This window comes from Corylus avellana, chromosome ca7, assembly GCF_901000735.1.
Source record: "Corylus avellana chromosome ca7, CavTom2PMs-1.0".
Classification (NCBI taxonomy): domain Eukaryota; kingdom Viridiplantae; phylum Streptophyta; class Magnoliopsida; order Fagales; family Betulaceae; genus Corylus; species Corylus avellana.
The window spans coordinates 25983785-26007163 of record NC_081547.1 but is presented as its reverse complement, the minus strand read 5'-3'; the positions used below and the strand labels follow the sequence as shown (position 1 = coordinate 26007163).

General features: G+C 34.8%; 3 protein-coding genes across 3 annotated transcripts; all 3 read left to right on the top strand.

The window, feature by feature from the left end:
• Positions 1-713: 713 nt before the first annotated feature.
• LOC132188515 (uncharacterized) lies at positions 714-8397 on the top strand. Its single transcript, XM_059602996.1, has 12 exons — positions 714-913; positions 1580-2008; positions 2662-2750; positions 4035-4143; positions 4591-4658; positions 4927-5004; positions 5337-5401; positions 6439-6505; positions 6619-6801; positions 7120-7176; positions 7311-7406; positions 8069-8397. The coding sequence occupies exons 2-12, from the start codon at positions 1585-1587 to the stop codon at positions 8189-8191; spliced, it is 1359 nt and encodes a 452-aa protein (XP_059458979.1). The 5' UTR covers positions 714-913; positions 1580-1584; the 3' UTR covers positions 8192-8397.
• Positions 8398-10013: 1616 nt separating this feature from the next.
• On the top strand, positions 10014-17732 carry LOC132187287 (transcription initiation factor IIF subunit beta). Its single transcript, XM_059601552.1, has 6 exons — positions 10014-10341; positions 13973-14081; positions 15287-15417; positions 15508-15582; positions 15758-15904; positions 17287-17732. The coding sequence occupies exons 1-6, from the start codon at positions 10144-10146 to the stop codon at positions 17410-17412; spliced, it is 786 nt and encodes a 261-aa protein (XP_059457535.1). The 5' UTR covers positions 10014-10143; the 3' UTR covers positions 17413-17732.
• Positions 17733-20262: 2530 nt separating this feature from the next.
• Positions 20263-23267, top strand: LOC132186780 (uncharacterized). Its single transcript, XM_059600842.1, has 4 exons — positions 20263-20471; positions 21301-21457; positions 21826-22113; positions 22416-23267. Exons 2-4 carry the CDS (start codon positions 21323-21325, stop codon positions 23031-23033), a joined length of 1041 nt encoding a protein of 346 aa, XP_059456825.1. The 5' UTR covers positions 20263-20471; positions 21301-21322; the 3' UTR covers positions 23034-23267.
• Positions 23268-23379: the final 112 nt, after the last annotated feature.

Below are 23379 nucleotides of genomic sequence, written 5' to 3'. Positions count from 1 at the left end.
AATTATTTGGAAAGTTTTAATTAGACTTTTAAAATAATTACGAATTTGATAGTAATATAGTATGAATTTTATGATGCATCAACTTAAAATGCAATATGATTTTCAAAAACCAAAATATGTGTTTATAAAAAAAATTAAAAAAAAAAAATCCGAATCATGTAGATATACACCCTCACGAGTGACAAAAGAAACTATTTTCTTTTAAAAATATCTATAAAAAAAAAAAAAAAACTTTTCCTTCAATTAAATTAATCTAATAAACTTAAAAGAAAACTTTTTGACACATATATGCTATAACTTTAGAAAGACTAATCAAATTATAATTAAAATTATTTATAAAGCTTATTTCACTTAGTAAGAACTTTGCACCTATAAACTGGTTTGTAATTCTCCTATTCAGTTTTTTTTATTCAGTTTTTTTTTTTTTTTTTTTTTGACATTTCTGCGTAAGAGGGGGAGGAGGATTCGAATTAATGACCTCCGCTTCATTAGGCGTGGTTCTAACCAATTGAACTACCTTTTGGAGACGTAATTTTCCTATTGTCCAACGCGTGACTAATTTTTTTTAAGTATCACACAACATATATTAAAAATATATATAATTTTACATATATTTTTAATAAAATATATAATTTTTACGCGCATTTTCAACATAAATTTGTTTTTTCTGCTGTTTTAAAATTAATAGCAAATTTATTTTAACCTTTAAAATACAGCACCAGCAAGCGAGCAGACCAGAGTACCAAGCGCAGAGACAATCTGCGGAACCCACTAGGAGGCTCAGAGTGTGAGAGACATATCTCACTCCGCTTCAAGTACTACCACAACGACGACGACAACAAAAGCAACTACTATTGCAATACTAGGATCTATCTCTCATTCTCTCGAACAATTTCATCGTCACATCTTTTCGGTAAATCTTTACATGACTCAGATCGTTTAACGATTGCTTTTGATTCTTCTGGTTCTCGTTGTAGACACATATACTGAAAGTGTTGGTGAAATGGAGAACCCAGCTGCAAAATGGGGTTTTAATTTGTGCTCTCTTCTGTCTCTAGCATTTTTGGGTTCTCATGTTGGAATGTTATCTTGGTAAAACTGCTCTGCTTGAGTGTTTTGGATGGACGATTTACGTGGGCAAAAGTGAAGGTTTATGGTTTATAGGAAAAGTTTTGTTTTGGCTTCTTATGTTGAAATATACATTGATTGCTGCTTTTGTTTGGCTATTTGTAGCATGGATTTTTTTTCTTCATATTTTTGAGTTTTGATTTGAGGCAATATAGTTGAAGCTCTTGCTATATTTTGTTTGAATAAGAGGGTCAAATAAGTGAGATCTGAATTCATTATGCTGAGAATTCTTAGTTCTCTTCACTTTTGTTTGCACTTTAAAAGTTGGAAAATTGGGATCACCAAATCATTTCAAACTGAAACACCAACTTCAGAACCTGAATCATACATGTTCTTTACTTTAATTGTATCCTCGATTTTTTTTTTCTGGTAACCAATTGAGGGTTGTGGTTTGTATATATATATATATATATATTTTGATGATTTTTTGCAATCTATGTTGAAATTGTAGGTAAGATGGAGAACCCAGAGGCAAACCAGCTTCCTGAAGTGGACTCGTTGCCAGACGGGTTTGTTGAGAGCTCCACGGAACCAGTGGCTCCTCTAACTCCAACAGTTGAAAAAGAGAAACCACTGGGTGATTACAAGGAGGATAGTTTCTCTGAACTTGATCATTCGGATGAGTTGGCTGCAAATGAGTTTCAAACAAGCCAGGGTAGGGAAGAGAAGACCCAGAAACTTAGGACTTTTCCTGTACCATTATCTGAAACAGATAGTTTTGATGCTTCGGAGGGCTCAGTTGAAGTGCCCAGTAAGGGCTGTATGCAGCCAGCACTGGGCTCTTCAGACTCAGCTAACATTTCCAAGGGTTCAGCTGGGGTATCCGGAAGCTGCAAGGTAAAAGAACAAGTTCAAGCAGATTGTCAAAGTTCAGAGAGATGTAATTATCTTTACCTTGCCATTTTCCTTTTTGTCTTCTTAGAAATTGCTTGCATATTTTATGTAGTAAATTGCATAGAAGCTACTATAGGAACACTTTGTCTTCATAATGAGGATATAGTAATAACATCTTTGCTGAAAGAACCAGATTTCAAAAGAAATATCTTGAATTTTTTTTTTGATAAATAATTCATTCCATTGATAAACGTAGAGGAGCACGATCCTAGTACACCAGATGTATACAAAGAGAACCCCTCTTACAAGCTAAAAGAAGAATACAAATTCACAAATTCAGAAAAGTTCGAAAATAGAGAAATATTATACGCCCCAGTCCAACTAAAAAGTGATTTGACTAGGAAGTTTTGAGCTCTTCCTTTGTCTTCTCATGATCTTCAAAACATCGTGCGTTCCACTCTTTCCATATGCTCCACGTTAACCGCAACAGGGTTATCCTCCACATATCTAGAACTATAAAATCACAATTCAACTTTTATCTTCTATGAGTTGTTTCAATAAAAATAATGGAAATAAGTCAGTTGCATGTGTATGTATGTGGTGTTGTAGTTGAAATGTCTTATGAATTATTTGATGATTCTTTTGGCTTTGATTTTTTTATATTAGTTTGTTGCCCTTATCACTCTTTCCTTCTTGCAGCCACTGAAGGAGGCTTAGAAGCATCGGCAACCCATATGAAGGATATATCTTCACCCGAGAGTGTTGATACATCAAAAAATAGAAAACTAGTTAGTATTATCATCTTACTTTATTAATATGTTTAATATATATGGCAGTAAATTGAATTAGTTTTTGGTTGTTTTTTCCTTTGTTAGTTTTCTGCTCTCTGTCTCTCTGACTCTATCGCTCTCGGGTACTCAACTCAATGTGATGGTTGTGGGTGCATGGACATAACTATTTTCCTGTTTTGTATTACAATGAGTTGTTGTTTGGAGCAATTTAAATTTATCTTCTATTGAGCTGGAGATAAGCTTGCTGTAATTGTAGGTGACATGTTCATCCTCTGGTAAACAAGAACTCTTTTGCCACTTTTGTTCTTAAACTTATGTTCAAATGATAAGCTTTCATTCTTTATATGAGGTGTTTTGAGGTGTTGCTAGTTAGTGCTATTTACACAAGTCAAAAAAAAAAATTATGTCTTTTATTTATTTTATTTTATGCAGTATAATCTTGTAATTTGCCCAATTTTTAGTTTGGATGACAATGTCCATGATGAATTCTCTTAAAGTCAACTGAGGAAGAATAAATTCAGACACTTGTTAATAAAGCAACTGTTTTGGCCACACATTATGTGCTGCATTTAGAATCCATCATTATTATCTGAACATTCTGAATTATATTGTCATAACAGTTAACGCATCTGAATCATCTTTTGAATAGTTAACATATAGATTGAAGGTTGTAAATTAGTTGTTACTTTAATTGTTTATATTTGCATTTATTGCTGTACATTTCATCGTCAAAAGATTTTTAGTTTTTTAATAGTTTAAACTGTCTGTTTAAAAAGTCTTTTGGTTGTGACTATGTAGTATCTAGCTAAAACCAGTGAGATGTGATTATATTACCTTTTTGTTTAGGATGACAATTAGATCCCCAGGATGCGCGAATACTGTCATTGGGTGGATTATGTAGGTTTTTTGGAAAGGTAGGTTCAACTTGCTTATTTAAATCATATCTCTATAACCTGTTTCAGCTAATGTTTTAGAATAATTAAAGCTTGTTTGTTCTTTCCACTATTTATCAGAAAGGAAGTAGTCAATTATTTATGCCTGCTACACGTCTAAATATCCTTATTTTGCTATTTGGTAGTTTATTCAAGTTTCCTACTTGTTTGTTCTGTTCTTTTTTGAGGTCTGTCCTTGTTTAGCATTCATAGAACATGCCAGAGAATTTTTTGAATGTCTTAAGTTTAATTTGATTTTTTGTATCTTTCATAAGCTTTGTTTGTGGATTTTATGCAAAATGTTAGAATTTAGTTCAATAAAGTGTAAGCTTGACTCTTTTTTCCTCAGGAAATCACTGAAGCCAAACGTAAGAATGTGAAGCGATCCTTCAAATCAGAAAAGGAGTTTTTGGAGTTCACCTTAAAGTATCAACAAGTTATTGCAGAAAGGGATGCAGGTAAATTAAATTGATCCCAACAGTGTTTACACCTGCTTATAAAAGTGTTTGAATGATTTTAAGAGTCTACCATCTATGTGGTGGTATAGTTACGTTGCACTCAATTGGTATATAAGGATGGTATACAAGAATTATAAATCTGTACTTCTGATAGAAATTAGTTTATGTAAAAATTGCTTCTTTTGGTCATTTGCATTTCCTATGCAATGTGACCCCTGCAAACATGACATCTATCATTTGGGAAAAGTTGCCAAGGTCTCTCCTTTCTGGAGTGTTAACAGACAAGTATTTGTAATTTTAGGTGGAGATAATCAAAAGTTGGAATAATATTTTTGAGGAATTTTAGTGGCATATATAATATGGTGACATCATTAGTCTGTACATGTCTTCTAACAACGTTCAATTTATTCTGATATTTCTTCCATTTACTTCCCCTTGCATGTGTAGCCATTTCTGTTCGAGATAAGCTTGAGTCACTGTGTAGGGAGTTACAACGTCAGAACAAAATGCTAATGGTATACTTTCTTTCATGCACTGTATCTGCTTTAACTGATTGTACTGTATAAGTTTATTGTTTTTCCAGATGCAGGTTTGCCATGTTGATCCATATTGCTATCTCTACTATTTATTATGCCCTCTTCAATGTTTTGATTTGCAAAAGATGTTCATAGCTGCTGATGTTTAATTCTTTACTCTTATTGATCCTTTTTCTAGTTCAAGCTATAAATAGCATTTATCTTCTTGGAAACTGGAAAGACTGACGGATTCCTAATTATATTACAGGATGAATGCAAACGGGCATCCATGGAGGGGCAAGGCCTGAGATTAGATTTATCAGCCAAGTTCCAAGATGCGATCAAGGTTAAATTGATTTTTCCTATTCGATTGAGAATCTCTGACTATCTTGACATAAAATTAGGTCAATAGTTTATGTTTGATATGCTTGTTTTTCTCTAATTCCTATGAGAACAATCATAAGATGTAGTTGAGGTAACTGTGTGTTTGACATCACAGTGACAACTCGAATCGGAGAATCCTCTTTGCAAAGAATCTTTCTTTCTCAATTTAAAAGTCAATTTCTTTTCCTGTGATATGATAAGAGTTTTTTTTTTTTTTTTTTCCTGAAGGTTTCGTTCCAATTTTTTGGGCTTTGATATTACATTTGTATTTTTATTTATTTATTGTGGTTGTAGGATGTGAGCAATAAGCTAGACGAGCAAAAGGAGGAGTGTCTTTCTCAGCTAAGGGAGAATGAGATGTAAGATAAAGCAAATTTATGAGAAACTATGTCAATATTATATATTTTTCATAAAGGGAAGAAAAAGAAAAAAAAAAAACGTGATGCCATCAACTTGTGATGATTTATTGCCATTTACCACATTAGATGCATGGGAATTGAAGATAATGGAATTTAATATACCTTGACAAGCCCTTGGGATTGTTTGTGGATATTACCTTGGATTAGATGAACTTAAGATAAAGCAAATTTATGAGAAACTATGTCAATATTATATATTTTTCATAAAGGAAAAAAAAAAAAAACATTATGCCATCAACTTGTGATGATAAAGCTATTGCCATTTGCCACATTAGATGCATGGGAACTGAAGATAATGGAATTTAATATACCTTGACAAGCCCTTGGGATTGTTTGTGGATATTACCTTTGATTAGATGAACTGGTGGTATAGACAGTTGACTCTAATAATTAATAACTTGTTATTAAATATTTTTTATTATTAATAATTTTTTAAGGAACCAACTTCATTTCACATCATACAGTTTATACTACAAATAGATAGTGTTTCAAAAATCCTCCTTAAGATTATCAATCATAGAAATAAATTTTTAAAGTTTATCTTAATAAATTTAATTATGCTTATTTCTAAAGCCCAGACTAATACAATATTTTTTTTCTCCAAATTTATTTTGGGACGTTTCTCAATTTGTTTTAGACATCGTAATATCAAATATTGTACATTGTGGAAATATTTTATGCATCTTTTATGTGGAAAAGGATGAAGAGCCTAAGTTAAATGTCACCCAGGGGTTACTTCTGCATAACTATAAGATCACACTTTCTGGTTCCTTTTTGCTTTTCCATATTTAATCTCCTGTATATCTCTTGAAACATTCCGTTTGCCCTTTGACCTTTTTATATAAAAGTCTACTACCCTGATATGGTACTACTTAATTTCCTATTAACAAAAGGAATATGGCATTCTATATTCAATGGGTCATTATAATGGTTTCTTTCATAGTATTCAAAATTGTTTACAAATTCTTCATATTCAGGTTAAGAAATAAGCTAAAGCAGCTCGCCGATCAGTATACTCTTTCTGAACAGCATTTTGCACAGAAGGTAAAAGTGTACACTTTTCTAGTAAAGCTGGGTTAGTTTTACTTAGGACAGTTATTAATTTTAATCTTAAAGGGCTTGAATTTGATATACTTGTTTGGAATTTGAATCCACAGTTAAAGCAGAAGTCGCTGGAACTTCAGCTTGCCGATCTAAAAATTAAGCAACATGAGGAGAAATTGGTCCAGGAACAGTCCCAGATGAAATTATATGCAGAACAGGTCTCACAATTATTGTCAACAGAAAAGAATTTGCGCTTGCAGTTGACAGCTGATGGAGAAAAGTTCCAACAATTCCAGGTCTTCTTCATTCCATGTCATATATTGTGTTGCAACATCATTTCAAAACTATATCATCACAATCTAATGATTAATGCATAACTAGAGTTTCTTCAGGGCAACATAAATTATTGGTCTTTGCTTTGATACCTTCTTTTATATGTACAGACCTTTCTCACCATTATTTGTCCCTTGCTAAACATTCCCTTCTCATTTAGACCTCTAAGATACATGGAAGATCATCACATTCATAGTTCCTTCTAAAAGTTTGTTTGTCATCTATGTATGAATCTATCTTGTCAACTTTTCCAGATCTAAACTGCTAATTTGATTTGGCAGGATGCTTTGTTAAAGAGCAATGAGGTTTTTGAAACGTTTAAACAGGAGATTGAGAAGGTAACAATTACAGTTTTCTTCCAAATTACATTTCATTAAGATGAATCTTTCCTTGTTGCTTTATGTTGCAATGCAACTTGCATGATGTGTTCTATTAATCCACCTTTCTACTTGTTATGTATGCAAAAAACTAGATGGCAAAATCAATCAAGGAACTCAAGAAGGAAAATTCATTCTTGAAGAGCAAAAGCGAGAAATCTGACGTTACTCTTATAGAACTTGTTGATGAGGTATTGTTTTCCTGCTTGTCTATGATATTTTTCTTTTTAATTGTACATCAATCGCCAATGCCTTCTCCACCCCACTAGGGTGGCTTTGGCTTGAATCAAAACATTCTTATTCCCTGTACATGATCTTTTTTAGCCATATTAGCTTTTCAAGTACACTATTCCTCAAAACACTTTTCCATATTGTCCAATGGTCAACTGTCCTTTGTTGGAGAATGTGATGTATACTTTCATCTGCCATAGTCATTGTCAGATTTAGGCCACATTCACAACTCAGGAAAGCCTGATATGCAAAATGCTCGGAATTGGTTACATAATCATAGGTTGACATTTGGCACCATCTCAATTCTATCCTTTCATTTCCACATGCTTGAACTGGCCTAAAGATGGTATCTGGCTGCCCTGCCAAATCTTCGGCGCATAATTCTAAGTCGGAGGGAAATCCATGTTGGGTTGATGCCATTATGGATTGTTGAAAACTGAATGTATTTTGTTGTAGCAGAATCATAAGAGTTGTTCTACAATTTGGATTAATGTGAACATATGAATAGTTGTGACCTGAAACCTTTTCATAGATTTGATATCTCTACAAATTTGGTCATGTAGTAATTATATTGTTTGCTCATCATAACCAAAGAACTAAAATTTATGTTTTGTGCAAGCAGCGCGAGCGCTTGAAAAAGCAGTTGGAGAAAACAAAGAATCAGAAAGAAAAGTTGGAATCGTTGTGCCGATCGCTTCAGGCAGAAAGGAAACAGAGTTCCATCGAGATCAAAAGTTCAGAATGAGTTCTTCTAGTATGTATACCAAAAGGTTGAACTAAGTAAGAAGCTCAAAATGAATTTTGGAACAATCATTTCGGATTTTACTGTCATATTTTCTTTCAGCTATGGCTTCTTGCCAAAAGACGGCATAAAAAGATAATTTGTTCTTCCTTCCGAGTGTAACTGTATGGAATTTTATTATATGAAATATTATACTTTTGAGATTTTTAGTTGTATTGCCTTTCATTTCTACTCCTTATTCATATATGAATTTCAAAGTTTAGTTAGAATTTCATTTTTCGTTATTAATATTTCTTTAATTCATTCAATTATCACTCATTTACACGTTGCCCTAACGAACTATGACATGTCACACTCAACTGTCTTAAACTACCATTTCTTTAACAAAAAAAACTCCTTTTGTTAATCTAACTTGTTAAATCAGATGTAATCTCAATCAAGTTTATAATAAATGCATTTTTAGACGTAAAATGATGGAAATATCGTTAAGAAAAAAAAAATTACAAAATTTATAGCAACCAAAGAAAATTTAAACTTGAAGGGAAAAAACAAAGCCAAAAACAAAGAAGTGGGACGGTTGTCAAACCACCCCTAGGGGTGGATCGGCCACCACCTAGGGGTGCCTTTTTCTTTCTTTTTGTTTTTTAAATTTTCTTTTAAACTTTAAGGGTATTTAAGTAAATTTAGTTTATAAACTCGTAGTACTTTTGTCATTTCACGTTTTTTTCAATGATCGGTAGTTAAAAGGAATTGAGTATAACAAGTGGTAGTTTACGGAGACAACATGTGAATAACTAAATGAGTAATAATTAAGAAGGGTTAAAAGCAATTAACCCTAACTCTAATGTGGTCAGCTCCTTCGAGGAGCGATTGACCACTATTATACCTTTTGAGTGAGTGATTGGGGGTGGTCAAACCATCATAGCCACTTCAATGGATGGCCAACCAATTCCTAGTACTATTTGTCGATTTGTGATCGTCCTTTTTTTTTTTTTATAAGTTAATCAACTTCTCAAAAAAGAAAAAGAAGGAAAAGAAATGCTACATACACTTTAAGTACACAACATTAATGTCTCATCCTTCCTAATAAAAATGACAAGAGTATTCATGTGCCCCACCATTAAAGAGTTCTCAGAATCTTTATATATGTGGTGATCAAATCACCTGCATTCTATTATGGAGATCTTTAAAAAATTTCTTTCAATCCTCTTTATTATACTGATATGTATATTTATAATATAAAAATGCACATAAAAATCATACGCTTTATAAATTCAGATAATGCTCAACTCGCACTCGGGGCTAAAGTGTTTAATAAAGCAACATATTATAATTAATGATAATAGTCTTTCAAATAATTGCACTAACAATTTTTATAAACCATCGCTTACTTTACATAATTTGTTGTGCAAAATGGGGAAACTACTAAGAGGCTTGAGGGGACACTTTCAAGCTCCAAATTTATTTTAAAATACTCTTGTAATTTGTTTAAAATAAAATTTGTATCCCATTAAAAAAAAATATTTACTTTCGTTTCCCACATCTAAAATTTTTGTTTCTGCCCCTAAAATGCTCTGAAATTAAATTGCTTGAATTTCATTAAAATTCAGACAATCTAAAGGAAAAGAAGCACCCTAGCTGGATAATGTCATAAGTTTATAGTAATAATTTTATTAATAAAATGAAAATGAGAGAGAGAGAGAGAGAGAGAGAGAGAGAGAAAATCCAGGTGGGATAAGACTTACGAGTCTTGTGGCCCCCTCAGGCCTCCGTATAATATAAATAGAAGCTATGCCTTTTTAGTTTGGTCTGTTAGTAGACACAGAATCTGAGAAACAAAATCTTGAAAATCCGTTTATATTTGATCCTCTTCAAAGCCCTCCTTTCTTTCTTTTCCCATCACCATTTCCAATCTCTCTCTCTCTCTCTCTCTCTCTCTCTCTCTGTGTAACGCCATGGACAACGCCAATGATAGCAGTGGGTTCTTGGACGCGGGAAAATCGGAGAGAGCAGTGTGGCTCATGAAATGCCCTCCTCTCGTAGCTCGCTCTCTCCAGTCTCCACCCGAGGCCTCCGACCCTTCTCGCCCCATTGCCAAGGTCGTCCTCTCCATCGACCCCCTCCGCTCCAACGACGACAACTCCTCTCCTCAGGTACTCCACGGAAAAATGCGTTACATTGTTATATGCGCGTGCGCGCGCGCGCGGGATTCTTAAGGTCTTGTCTCTGTTTCGCATTGTGTGGATTTCTAGGGTTCCGTGGTTTATCTCCGTGCATGCATTTCGATTTTGGATTTGAATCGTTGTTTTTCTCTTGCACGTGGATTCTAGGGTTTTGTGTTTTTCTCGCTGGGCATGCATTTGATTTTTGAGTTGAAATTGTTCTTTTTCCTTTTTCTTCTTTGCATTTGGCATTGTACGCGATCTGTTTAAGCCGTTTTTTTAAATTTTTTATGGATCTTTTATTGTTTGGCTTTTGTTATTTTTGGCATGAATTTCAGTTTCTTAACATTCATCGTAGTTTGGTTTTTGGATTTCGCCCTTCTTGTTTCCCTTTGTTTGGATGAATTTTCACTGGTGCTCAGGAGTTGTGATGTTGAAATATAGATAAAATATATAAAATACTAAAATATGAAAGAAAAAGAAAAGAGAGAGGGGAAGCGGGGAGAGATGTATGGGTTTCATCTTGTATGTTCACTATATAAAACAATATTACATAACTCTCTATTTATAAAGAGATAATGAGTAGCGACCAAAATACCCTAAAATAGACATAAACTAATTAAGGGAGAGAATAAACTTTACAAGGAAATATAATAACCGAGAATAAAAATATTCTAACATAAAGAGAAATAACTTGTTAAGGAAAATATTAATAAACCTAATTTAGAAAATATAAAATATTCTAACATCCCCTCAAACTCAAGAGGTGTAAGCTTGAGTTTGGAAAATAGAAGAAATTAAAGGTATCCAAAGCCGATGGTTGGATCAAGGCAATGCTGGCGAGAAAGGTTGAAAGTGACGGCCGGAGAAATATTAGAGAACGGAGACGAGCCGCTAAAAGAATCTGGTGAAAAGCCAAGCAGCAACTGACAATGAGGCCGGAGAACGGAAACTAGCCGTTAAAAATCCTGTGAAGGGCCAAACCGCATTATGCCAAGATTCGCCGACAAGAAAGACGAGAAAGGCTGAAAGTGACGGCTGGAGAAATACCAGAGAACGGAGACAAGCCGCTAAAAGAATCTGGTGAATGGCCAAGCCGTAACTTACAATGAGGCCGGAGAACGGAAACTAGCCGTTAAAAATCCTGTGAAGGGCCAAACCACATTGTGCCAAGATTCACCAATGAATAAAGCTGTGGATCACAACAAATTTGAGAGATCGTCATAAGAGAATGCTAGAAAACACCATAGAAGCGTCTTATGGCTTTGATACTATGTTGAAATATATATATTTTTTTGATAAGTATATATATATAATACTAAAATATGAAAGAAAAAGAAAAGAGAGAGCAGAAGCGGAGAGAGACGTATAAGCTACATCTTGTATATTCACTATATAAAACAATATTACATAACTCTCTATTTATAGAGAGACAATGAGTAGTGACCAAAAAAACCTTAAAATAGACCTAAACTAATTAAGGAAGAGAATAAACCTTACAAGGAAATATAATAACCGAGAATAAAAATATTCTAACATAAAGAGAAATAACTTGTTAAGGAAAATATTAATAAACCTAATTTAGAAAATATAAACTATTCCAACAGTGATTATTTGTAGTCTCTTTCTTCCAGCATCCAATTCTTATTGAGTTTTCTCACTATTTGTTTGTATGCCTCTGTTTCTGAAACAGAATTTTGGGTTATTTAGTTCAGACTCTGTGGAATTTCTCAACAGTTTATGCTCTGTTCGGATTTTATTGCTTTGACTGTTATGATTTTTTTTCCTTTCATTTTTATATATTTTATGAGCACTCTCTTTATTTGCAACTTTCCATTTGTTTGGATTTGATTTTTCCACATGTTTTAGTTTGAACTTTTGGCTCCATACTCTCTCAAGTGTTTTACTCAATTGCAACATCACGGACTCACTTATGAAGTATGAACTGGAAGGCTAACAAAAGACGCCATCTTGCAGCTAAATAAGCTGCATCACACAAATGTTTTGGTTTTTATTCCTTTGTCTTCTGTGTTGTATTCTATGTTGAACGCTTGCTTGTAGTCTTGTTCCTTTTCCCTTATGGCATAGGAAAAAAAGAAAGAAGTATGTATTAGCAAAAAATTCTATAGATAAAAAAAATTTATAAACTTTGAGAATGACAAGAAGAGGTTTCAAATCATTGATCAAAGTACTTCTTGAGTTGAGCAAAACTTAGTACATATTATCTTGGTAAGTATAAACAGGACACTTATCCACAATAAGGGTCTACTTCTAGACCATGACCATGACCATTATGTATTAACCACCCCTAAACAACATGCTAAAGAACGAGGCAAAGGTATCCACCTCTTAGTCATGAGCCTCTCTAGCAAAACTAACGTTCCATTGATTGGAGCCACCAAAAAGCTCCAGGTAGGTCACTACAGAGGCATCCTTCGCACAAGTAATATCATATAGATTTGGAAAGGCTTCTTTTAGGCCTTATTCCCACACCATAGGTCGTGCCAGAATCTAACATTGGACCCAACTCCCACCTCAAATCTTGAATGACTAGAAAAACTCTCGCCAACTTCTCCTAATATTCATTCATAATCTCACCCCATACGCCCCAACAGGCTCATTAGAACACCACCCATGCCAAGTTTAGCATCCACCACAACTTTCCACCAAGGCTCTCTCTCATGCGCATCGCCATAACCATTTTTCTAGGAAAGCATGATTGAACATCTGTAGGTTTCGAATCCGCAATCCTCCCTCAAAGATTGGAAAACAAACCTTGGTCCAACTTAGCAAGTGAAATTTGAAATTTTTGAGTCCCCCCCCCCCCCCACATGCCAAGTTTAGCATCCACCACAACTTTCCACCAAGGCTTTCTCTCATGCGCATCGCCATAACCATTTTTCTAGGAAAGCACGATTGAACATCTGTAGGTTTCGAATTCGCAATCCTCCCTCAAAGATTGGAGAACAAACTTTGGACCAACTTAGCAAGTGAAATTTGAAATTTTCGCCGAGCCCCCCACCCCCAAAAAATAAGAAATCTCATTGAAGCTTCTCTATATAGTTTGCAACACCCACAGGGAGATGGAAAAGGGACATGAAATACGAAGGCAAATTGGAAACAGTGCTCTTGATAAGGGTAGTCATGCCCCAAGATAAGTACATCATTTTTCAACTATCTGCCTGCCCGTGTTACGGACTGGGCCATCCGCTCGTAACACAGGTGGAGTGGGCCGGTTTTTACTGGCCCGCCCTTACAATCCTATCTTTTATTTTTTTTAAGTTTCTGGTTGCCCTTGATTCCTTTTGAGTCCTTTGGGTATGCTTTCCTTTCCTAGTGTCTTAATGTGATTATTTTCTTTAACTTATTAGAAAATATAATTTTTTCACATTATTTTCTTTAACTTATTAGAAAATATATATATTTTAAAAAAAGTAAATAGAAATCCTTGTTTCTCTTTGAGTATGTCTAAATTTCTTTTGAGGAAAAAATTTTATTTTTTTTATTTTTCACAATTTAATATTTGTTATTTAAGTTCAAGGAGAAGCGTCGGATTCTGTTCTATGTATATGCATCCACTTGTTCCCTTCGCTTTACATGCATTTGCTTAAATGATGTTCAGTTCACCATGGAATTGGCTGCCACTGAATCTGGACATATACCCAAGTGTTACTCTATGGATATGTCTAAAGACTTCATCCCAATGTCTGTGTTTTCTGAGTCATCACAAGGTAAATTATTCAATTTGCTTTAACATAATGTTACCAAGATCTATTTCCAGAATTTCTGCTCTAGTTTTTTGCCCCTTTTATTTATATGGGACTTGAGATTGTTTTGGTACTGTTGTTGCGCTAATCAAAGTATAAGCTCAATAATTGATTATTGATCAAACTCATATGAAGCTATTGATTTTATGAAATAGAAATTCATTTTATCAGTCATTTCTAAAGAGAGAATGCATGTTGCTACATTAGACAGACATTTTTATGTGCTTAGTTGAAGCAATTGTCTCATGAACTCGCAACTGCATACAACATGCCACATCTTTGCTAATACCAGAACAGGTTTGAAACACACAAGTCAATGTCAAAGTCCAATAGCTCATGATGATTTAAACTTTTTGTATGAATGATGACTTTGACTTTTTGATATTTGAAGATTTTTGATAATCAGAAGATATGAGTCTGACTTTTAAATATTAGGGAGATATAACTTCAGATTAAGCTGATCCCTTCTGATGATTTAGCGACAGATGTGATTTGATCATCCAGGCTTTGATCTAGAAACCATAGTTCAACAATGGTATAGTACAACAAGCAATAGGAGTTTAGAATGCACTAATCCATCAACCAACCATTGTGAATAGAGAAACAATTCAAACAAAAGAAGAATATCGTTGCTATAAAGATTTAAATTTTGTGCCTCCATATGTGACAAAAACAGATGGTTTCCGGTTTTATTTGATAGGTAATTTTACTACCAACATATAGTTGCAGAAAAAGTTAGAAGAACTATATTGCTGGCCTGCAAAGTTGAATGTGGAAACCGGGTTAAACATTCAGAGGAAGTGAATATAATTCATGGAAGTCCCTGGGTTAGGCTTCTTGATATGATATGTGTCTAGATCGGAATTCACTCTGCCCCAGGTAAAAATTCAACCGCACATGTTTATGCAAGTAATTTTCTTTTAGTTCTTTTTATATAAGCTGATTTTATTTTTATTGTATACCTATGAGGATTGAGTTCTTAGAGAGTGAATCCTTAGGATTAATTGAGTAGATAAACATACTGTCGAGAGAGCCATAGACCACTTATTTCCCTGACGTGATTAGTTATAGGTGTACTTTGGATTGTTCTTTAACATATATATTTCTTCTTTTAGGACTGGCAGTTTGGCAGACCTGATTAAACTGAGGAAATTCCTTTCATATTGCAGGGAAGTTTTCTGTGGAGGGAAAAATACTGAACAAATTTGACATGAAGCCTCATAACCAGGATATTGAGAACTATGGGAAACTCTGCCGTGAAAGGACAAATAAATATATGACTAAGACAAGACAGATACAGGTTTTCCTTATTACTTTCATATTTATGTGCTACTTGACTTAGACAATCGATAAAATATTTCCTTTAACTTCTTCCAAACTTTCTTTTCAGGTGATCGACAATGACAATGGAGCCCATATGAGGCCTCTGCCAGGGATTTTTAGTTTTGTGACTTCTGGACCTAGTGTACGTGTTGCTGCCTTCTTTTTGTGTATAATATTCGTATCTAAACTTGTGTATTTCACTGCTTGATATTTCAGGGGACACTTACTTTATTCTGGCACTATATGCAAGTCAGAATATTTTTCTTTTATTGATTTTCCACCCTGACGTATAAGGAGAGCTGCTTTTTTTGGAATAGGATAAGAAGAAAATGCCAGCTAAGGGATCAGACATGAAAAGAACAAGAAGGGATCGTGGTGAAATGGAAGAAATTATGTTTAAGCTTTTCGAAAGGCAACCAAATTGGACTTTAAGACAACTTATCCAGGAGACAGACCAACCTGAAGTAGGGTTTTTTTTTTTTTCACTTAATTACTACATAACTTTGATTGCTCTCCTTTTGATACTTTATATTCCTATTTGTGTATACTCTAGCTTGGTATCTGAGGGATGTAAGCTCTGTAAATTTGTGACGTAGGACAAACAATAAAACAAAACTCACATGGTAAAAGTAGGGAAAAGAGAGGAGAAAGAAGCTAAAAAGAAAGAAGTGAGGGGAAGAGACGAGGAAAGAGAGAAGCAGCTAGGGGGAAGAATAGAATATTGATATGGTTGTTTGGGACTGATGGATACTCTGGGTTGGAAACGAGCAAATGATGGTTTGATACTGAAACAATAGATGGGGATAAGGGGTTTCAGTGGTGTGACTCTGAGGGATTTGTCCACGGTGTACAGGATCATGCGACTGTTAATGGAAAACAATTGCAAACACTGATATTTGATGTAGGACAAACAATAAACATTGTTTGGGACTGATGGATACTCTGGGTTGGAAACAAGCAAATTATGGTCTGATACTGAAACAATAGATGGGGATAAGGGGTTTCAGTGGTGTGACTCTGAGGGATTTGTGCACTGTGTACAGGATCATGTGACTGTTAATGGAAAACAATTGCAAACACTCTGATATTTGATGTAGGACAAACAATAAACACCAAAGTCACACAGTAAAAGTAGGCAAAAGCGAGGAGAAAGAAGCTAAAAGAGGAGATAGAAAAAAATGCTAGAAAGGAGGGGAAAAAGAGAGAAAGAGAGGAGAAGCTAGAAGAAGAGAAAGAGAGAAGAAGGAAAGAGAGAGAATCAATTTGTCATAACTTTATTCAATCAAAGTCTACTACATTGCAATATAAATCAAACTTAAATACTCTCTACTAAACCCTAACATAACCTAGGGCAATGCTCATTTTAAGGCAACATCCATTTATTGACTTGCCTAACATAGTCTAAGGCAACACCCATTTATTGAATTACCAAAACTTGATGCTTGAAAATTAAATACTAATAACCCCATTAATTAATATGGCCTAAATAAAATTAGGTGGACCAATTCTACATGGAACATGCCATAAAACTGGTTTGATAGATAAACTAACTAAATTTACTCTTGCATTGTGCCCTCTTGTGCTGACTGATATAAGGATCAAAAGTTAGTGTTCGTAATAATTCATCCCAATCTCTAACCAGCAAAAATATTTACTGTACTCTACAACCAGAGATCTGGTTTTCAGAATGATTTGTTTAGCAAATCCATTGGCTGAATAGCCAACCAAATGGACTTTTACAGGCCAAATGACGAAAACTACCTTTTGGTTTTGTTCCTTGTAGTGCTCTTATCTATGTTAAATTAACTTCTCATTGTGATTCATTACGGATGTTGTCTTTCTGCAGCAATTTATGAAAGACATACTGAAAGACCTCTGTGTCTACAATAACAAGGGAGCTAATCAAGGATCTTATGAGCTGAAGCCAGAATACAGGAGAACAAATGAGGAATCAACTCCCAAATTGGTCTAAGGGGTATATATTTACTCTACACGGAGACTTTTGGTATTTGATCACAAGGTTATAACCAATCCTGCTTCTTCTTTTTTCCCCTTTCAGACTTCAATGCCCTCTTTATATACAGAATTAAAACGTTTTCGTCAAGCAAGCAAGAATAGATGATGCCATGATGGGCTACTCCACTTTCTTAAGTGTAATATGTAGATTTAGAACACTTAATTTTGTGTAGAATTTGCTGTTTTTATCCCTTGTTCTTTTTTTATTTATCTTGTCTTTTCAACATGTAATAGGTTTTTTAGGATAAGTTTACAGAGGAGTTCTTAAAATTTTAATCATTATTTGTAGTTAAATGGTTTAGATTTTGCTTCCTTAACATTTACTACGTATAGAAGATCCTCAATTTTTTAGGCTTTTGGTTTGTGTCCTGTGTACATAGGAAACATAATTTAAATGTGGGAATTTGTCCTTGCCCTTCCTCGTCTCTGGGTGCCTAGGTATCCACAAGCCGGGGTGCCACGCATTACCAATTATTTATGTGACAGCTTTAACTTGCGTCCTTTGTGCACAGGACACAAGACATGAGCCTTACTCAATTTTTAATTTTATTGTCTTTTATTAAGTTAAATATTGAGATGGCAAAAGCAGAATATTTTTATTCAAATTAATGGTGAAGATTTTAAAAGTTGTACTTTAGAATTATCTTAGAAAATTTAGAGGATTTTAAGCTACTCAACTTTCACTGGGTTGTGTAGCTAGTGAAAATCTAACCTCTTTTTACTTATTACCCTTTTTTTTTTATCTTTTTTGTAAGTACTTATTACCCATTTGGTTATACGCTTTCTTTTCATTTTTGGGCTCTACCATCGACCAGGCCTTAATCCAACGGATGAGAAACGAAAAGACAGTTCCAGCATTACCTAACAAATTATTTTGTCAGTGCTTTTTACATCGTGCATATCGGATGGGGATTGCTGTAATTGGTTGATGTTCGCTCATTGGCTGCCCGGATTGACTCCCGGTTCCAGGCATATCACGATTCAACAGCATAAAAAATGCTATTTTAATTATGTAGAAGAAAAATACGCCCGGAAAAAATATCTAGAAGAAAACACGTGCCTTTCCTGGAGGCAATTCTAAAGCCACACGTTGAACTGAATGAATCAAGAATGGGTTTGTGGTCAACTTAACGCTTGGGTGGTAGGTTTGGTCCACAATAGCCCAACTCCCTTCGTCCTCATCCTTGGACTATTAGTCTATTAGAGCATGGATAATTATTATATCCCAATATGTAATCAAGTGTTTGATCGACTCCAATCATGTAGGTGGTTCAATTTTATTGTGAAATTGTTTATATAGGATTGATTGTTCGAGCAGGAAGTTGGACAATTCAACTTATTCGAACAGATAAATTTTATATAGACTCTATCATATAAAAGGATGAAAATTTGAATCCATTAAATCATTCCCTTTCAATTCGGTTCGAGAAATTATTTTAGAAATTTCACTCATAAATGGGTTATAAATACCAACTCACCACCAGCTTTTCTATATGTGTTCATATGGCATAGAGTAGTACATGCATTCAATTATTTTATTATTATTTTTTTTATAAAAAAAAACATGCATTCAATTATTCAAAACTACTGTATCAAACCTCTATTTTCAAACGGGGACTACACTACTAGTAGGGGGCCATGCTTTAAATAAATTTCATTTGTCAAAAGCTATCCAATGGGACATACTAATAGCTAGATAGCTATTATTCAAGGACACCTTGATTGTCAATTTGCAATAGGTTGGCAAAAACAACCCAGATTCTACTAGTTATTACATTTTATGAAATAAAATTTTCTTTCAGGTTGGGTAAGATGAATTTCCTCTTCTTAATCTAATCCAAAATATTAAATTGATATTAATATATATTCTATACTCTTGAAAATCACATGTATTTTACTAAATTTGAAGAAAAACTTTATCCTTCAAATAATATCTTTTTTTTTTTTTAAAAGAAAAAAAAATGGTTATAATACTCATGCCATTTTCCCGTTTTGTCTAAAATAACTAATAATTTCTCCAAAAACCCTCTCCACCATATAAGCGCACACAAAAAAAAAAAAGGTAAAATGCATTTTTCATGCATTGAAAATCACATGTATTTTACTAAATTTTGAGAAAAACTTTATCCTTCAAATAATATCTTCTTTTTAAAAGAAAAAAAAATTGGTTATACTCATGCCATTTCGCCGTTTTGTCTAAAATAGCTAATAATTTCTCCGAAAACCCTCTCCATCATATTATGCGCACAAAAAAAAAAAGGTAAAATGCATTTTTCATGCATTGGTGAAATGTGGGTTGACATTGTGCACCGATACATGCATTTTTTATTACTCTCTCTCTCTTTAAGATTTTTCTCCTTCCTCTTCTTATTTCTCTCCCCGACAAATAACACATATTTCTCTCTTTTCACCTGCTAAAAAAAGATCGTTGAAAAATATGACCGTTACCAAAATGACTGTTTAAAAAAAACAACCTCGAAAAAAAAATACAATCCATAAAAATAAAAATACGAATAAAAAAATTATTTAAATGGTACATTAAGAGCAATTAACTAAAAAAAATAAAGTCATTAATTAGAAATTCGAGTAAACTAATTTCGGACACGGCCAACCCATCACCTAACTAATTTCAATATTTTATTGCAATAATCGTCCCGTATCACGTGTCAGAGCCCCATTTGTCTCCCAAATAAATTAATAAAAAAAAAACAAACAAACAAACAATTTCGACACGCGTTTCAGCTCACCGGCTGCAGAAGCCAGAGTAAGCGCTGACCCAATCCACCATTAAAACTAGTTTCCAACTTGGCGAGCTCTACTTTTTCTATCTCGATCAAAGGCGTGTGCATTCCACAGCCCACAAAAGGGCGTGTGCATTCCACAACGCCATTGTGCTCCCACAAAAGAAAGGCATCCTCTTCAACATCTTCATACACCTACTACCTCTCTCCGATTCCTTTCTTTGTATTCCTCCTCTCTCGCTTCTCGTGCTTTCTCTCTAAGCCTCTCTCAAAGGTAATGCATCTTTCTGGGTTCATTATATTGCAGATCGTTTTCTATTTTAACGCTCAATTTGTTCTATTTTGTTTGGTTTTATACAAGTATTTTTAGCTTCTGAATTTTGTTGTAATTTTAGTTTGCATGATCTATGTAATATCGTTGCTGAATTGGGTTTCAAAATTGAGTTTCTCGTATTACACGCCCTCGATTGTAATTGTCCCAGTTGACCGTGCTGCTGAGAAATGTGATGTTGGACTTTTGATTATTACAAGGTTTTTTCGCTGTGGCTTTGACTGGGCTTGGAATTTGCTCTGATCTCAATTAGAGGATTGGAGCAAGAGTTTGATAATTAGGAGATTTAGGTATGATATGTGGGTCAATGGTTTTAGGAAGTCATAAAGCTTCAATTTTTTTGGGGGGTGTTATAAATGCTTGATGGGTTTTCAAAAGCTGCGTCATATGCCTGATTTCTTGTGGCTTCAACGGGATTTGGGCATCTTTGTTGAGTTTTAGCTTTTGCAGCTCGTGGTTTGGGATTTCCTTGGGGTTGGATTAGTCAACTGTGAGAATTCACTGCAATTAGCTCGTTCTTCTTCTCTGTTTTGTAATTTGTTTTCTTGTAAAAAGGTAAAAATCTTATAGGGGGGACAGTCACAATAGACATTAGTTTCTTTAGTTAATGTTACACACGCTGTCAAAATTTGAATTTTCAGGATTATATAGGCTTCATTGTTTAGCTTTCTTTTATAAACTCATTATATGGATTGATCTTGGTTTGGAATTTGCGATTTCTTACTCTAGGAATGTGATTATGACCTTGTTTATGCACTTCCCCTATGTGCAGGGAACCTTGCTTTTTAATAGAAATGGAGCTTTTCTTCAGAGACCAAAATGAAGAGTCTACGCCTTCTCCGCTTGACATGGTTAGATGTCCGTTCTTAAGGAACATTAACGAGCCCACTAATTTCTCCTTCTCATCATCCATGGCTTTCCCAATGCCTGTAAGTTGCCTATTTTCGATGACTCTGTTTAAGAATATTTTCTATGTTGCTATATACCCATCTTATATAGGTATCACTTGGTGCATTAGATTGGAAGGAATTCCCATCTTAGTATATGATGTTTCTGCATGGGATTTTATTTGCTGAACAAATATTTAGGCCCAAAATTAATGTATTCTTGAGCTGCCTCGTCATGATGCAAGCCCAGCTATTATTTAAAGCTGCAACCTTTCCTCTCTCTTATAACTTCAAACCCTTGTCAAGTATGTCTCAGGCTAGCATTATGCTTCTGTGGCTGCAGTCAGCCTGCCATTTCACCTGTTGTTCAATTTAAACATTTCTTATATGTTTTTACTTTTCCTGCTCAGGTACGTGGAGCCAAAGGTCCCATTTTTGAGGATGGTCCCAATTTTGATACGGCATTTAGGCTTTTCCATGGGCGCGATGGAGTAGTCCCCCTCTCTGGGAGATCATTCGTGCGTTCTGAGAAAGTAGAGTCTGAGTCAGCCCCATCCCAGTTTAATCCTTTAGCAGCTAAGGCAGCCACTATCAGCCTGTCATCCTTTGGAGGGCCCTTCAGTTTTGATTCATTTTCTGAGAAGTGGAAGAATCAGCAAAGAAAATCCCAATCATCCAAGAAAGATTCTTCTTCTAAGGTAAATTATCGTCAATTGTTCAAACTATGATTTTCACATTTGATTTTGTTATATAAATTCAAGGCACAGTCTAAATTCTTACTTGGGAACAATTTTATGCATGGTCTAAAGGAAAGTGTAATTTCAGTTCTCTGAACTTCTCAGAGTATCATCAGTAGTAATGAATATTGCGGATTGGATCATTGAAACTGGTCAACTGACTGGATCTCATTTGTCTTGAAATTTCTTTTGATTGTACATCTTCTCATTATTCATGCTTCTCATTTACTTGTCCCTTAATGAGTTGTACATTGATTTTTCAGGGAGGAAGTTCAAAGCACGAGGCCTTGGGCAATGAGTGGCTGCAAACTGGAAACTGTCCCATTGCAAAGTCATACCAAGCAGTTAGCAAGGTTCTTCCACTAGTTGCCAAGGCATTTCAGCCCCCTCCAGGCATGAAAATCAAGTGCCCACCTGCAATAGTTGCAGCCCGAGCAGCTCTAGCACGGACTGCATTTGCTAAGAACCTCCGCCCGCAACCACTGCCTTCAAAAGTACTTGTGATTGGGTTACTGGGTATGGCAGCAAATGTTCCTTTAGGGATATGGAGAGAACACACTAAGAAATTCTCACCAGCCTGGTTTGCTGCAGTTCATGCTGCTGTTCCATTCATAGCCGTTCTTAGGAAGTCTGTGCTGATGCCCAAGTCAGCTATGGCTTTTACGATTGCAGCATCAGTGTTAGGACAGGTCATTGGCTCCAGAGCAGAGCGCTACCGAATGGAGGCAGCAGCTGCAAATAAATTGGCCATTGCAGGAACACCTGTTGGTGGGTCGAATCAGCTACATGTGATCAAACAAAATGGCGGACGTTGTGGTGATATTGTGAAGTGGGATCCGCTTGAGCTGTCTGGACCTTCTTCGGCCGATGTTTATTGCTAGTTTTTCTCAAGTCATGCCATCGATCTGTTGTATCCTTGTGTTCTAAAAGATGTAATTCTTTGTATTTCTTTGTTTTCTTCAGCATATGTTTGTTTTTTTCATATTGTCCTCGCTCTTTGTTCCTTAAAGAGGAATACTTTTCGGCAAATGAGGGAAATAAAGATACCAAATGACAATGATTTACTTATTGATGTACTATTTTCGTGAGTGGAATTGTTCAAGTTTGTTGGAAATGACGAGTTGTCAATGGAGAACGGGAAAGTGAGGTGAAGTAGGTGAAACCACAACCTCCAATGGAATTTCAACAAAACCGGCTGGCATCTTGTGAAAGCACGCTTTAATGCAG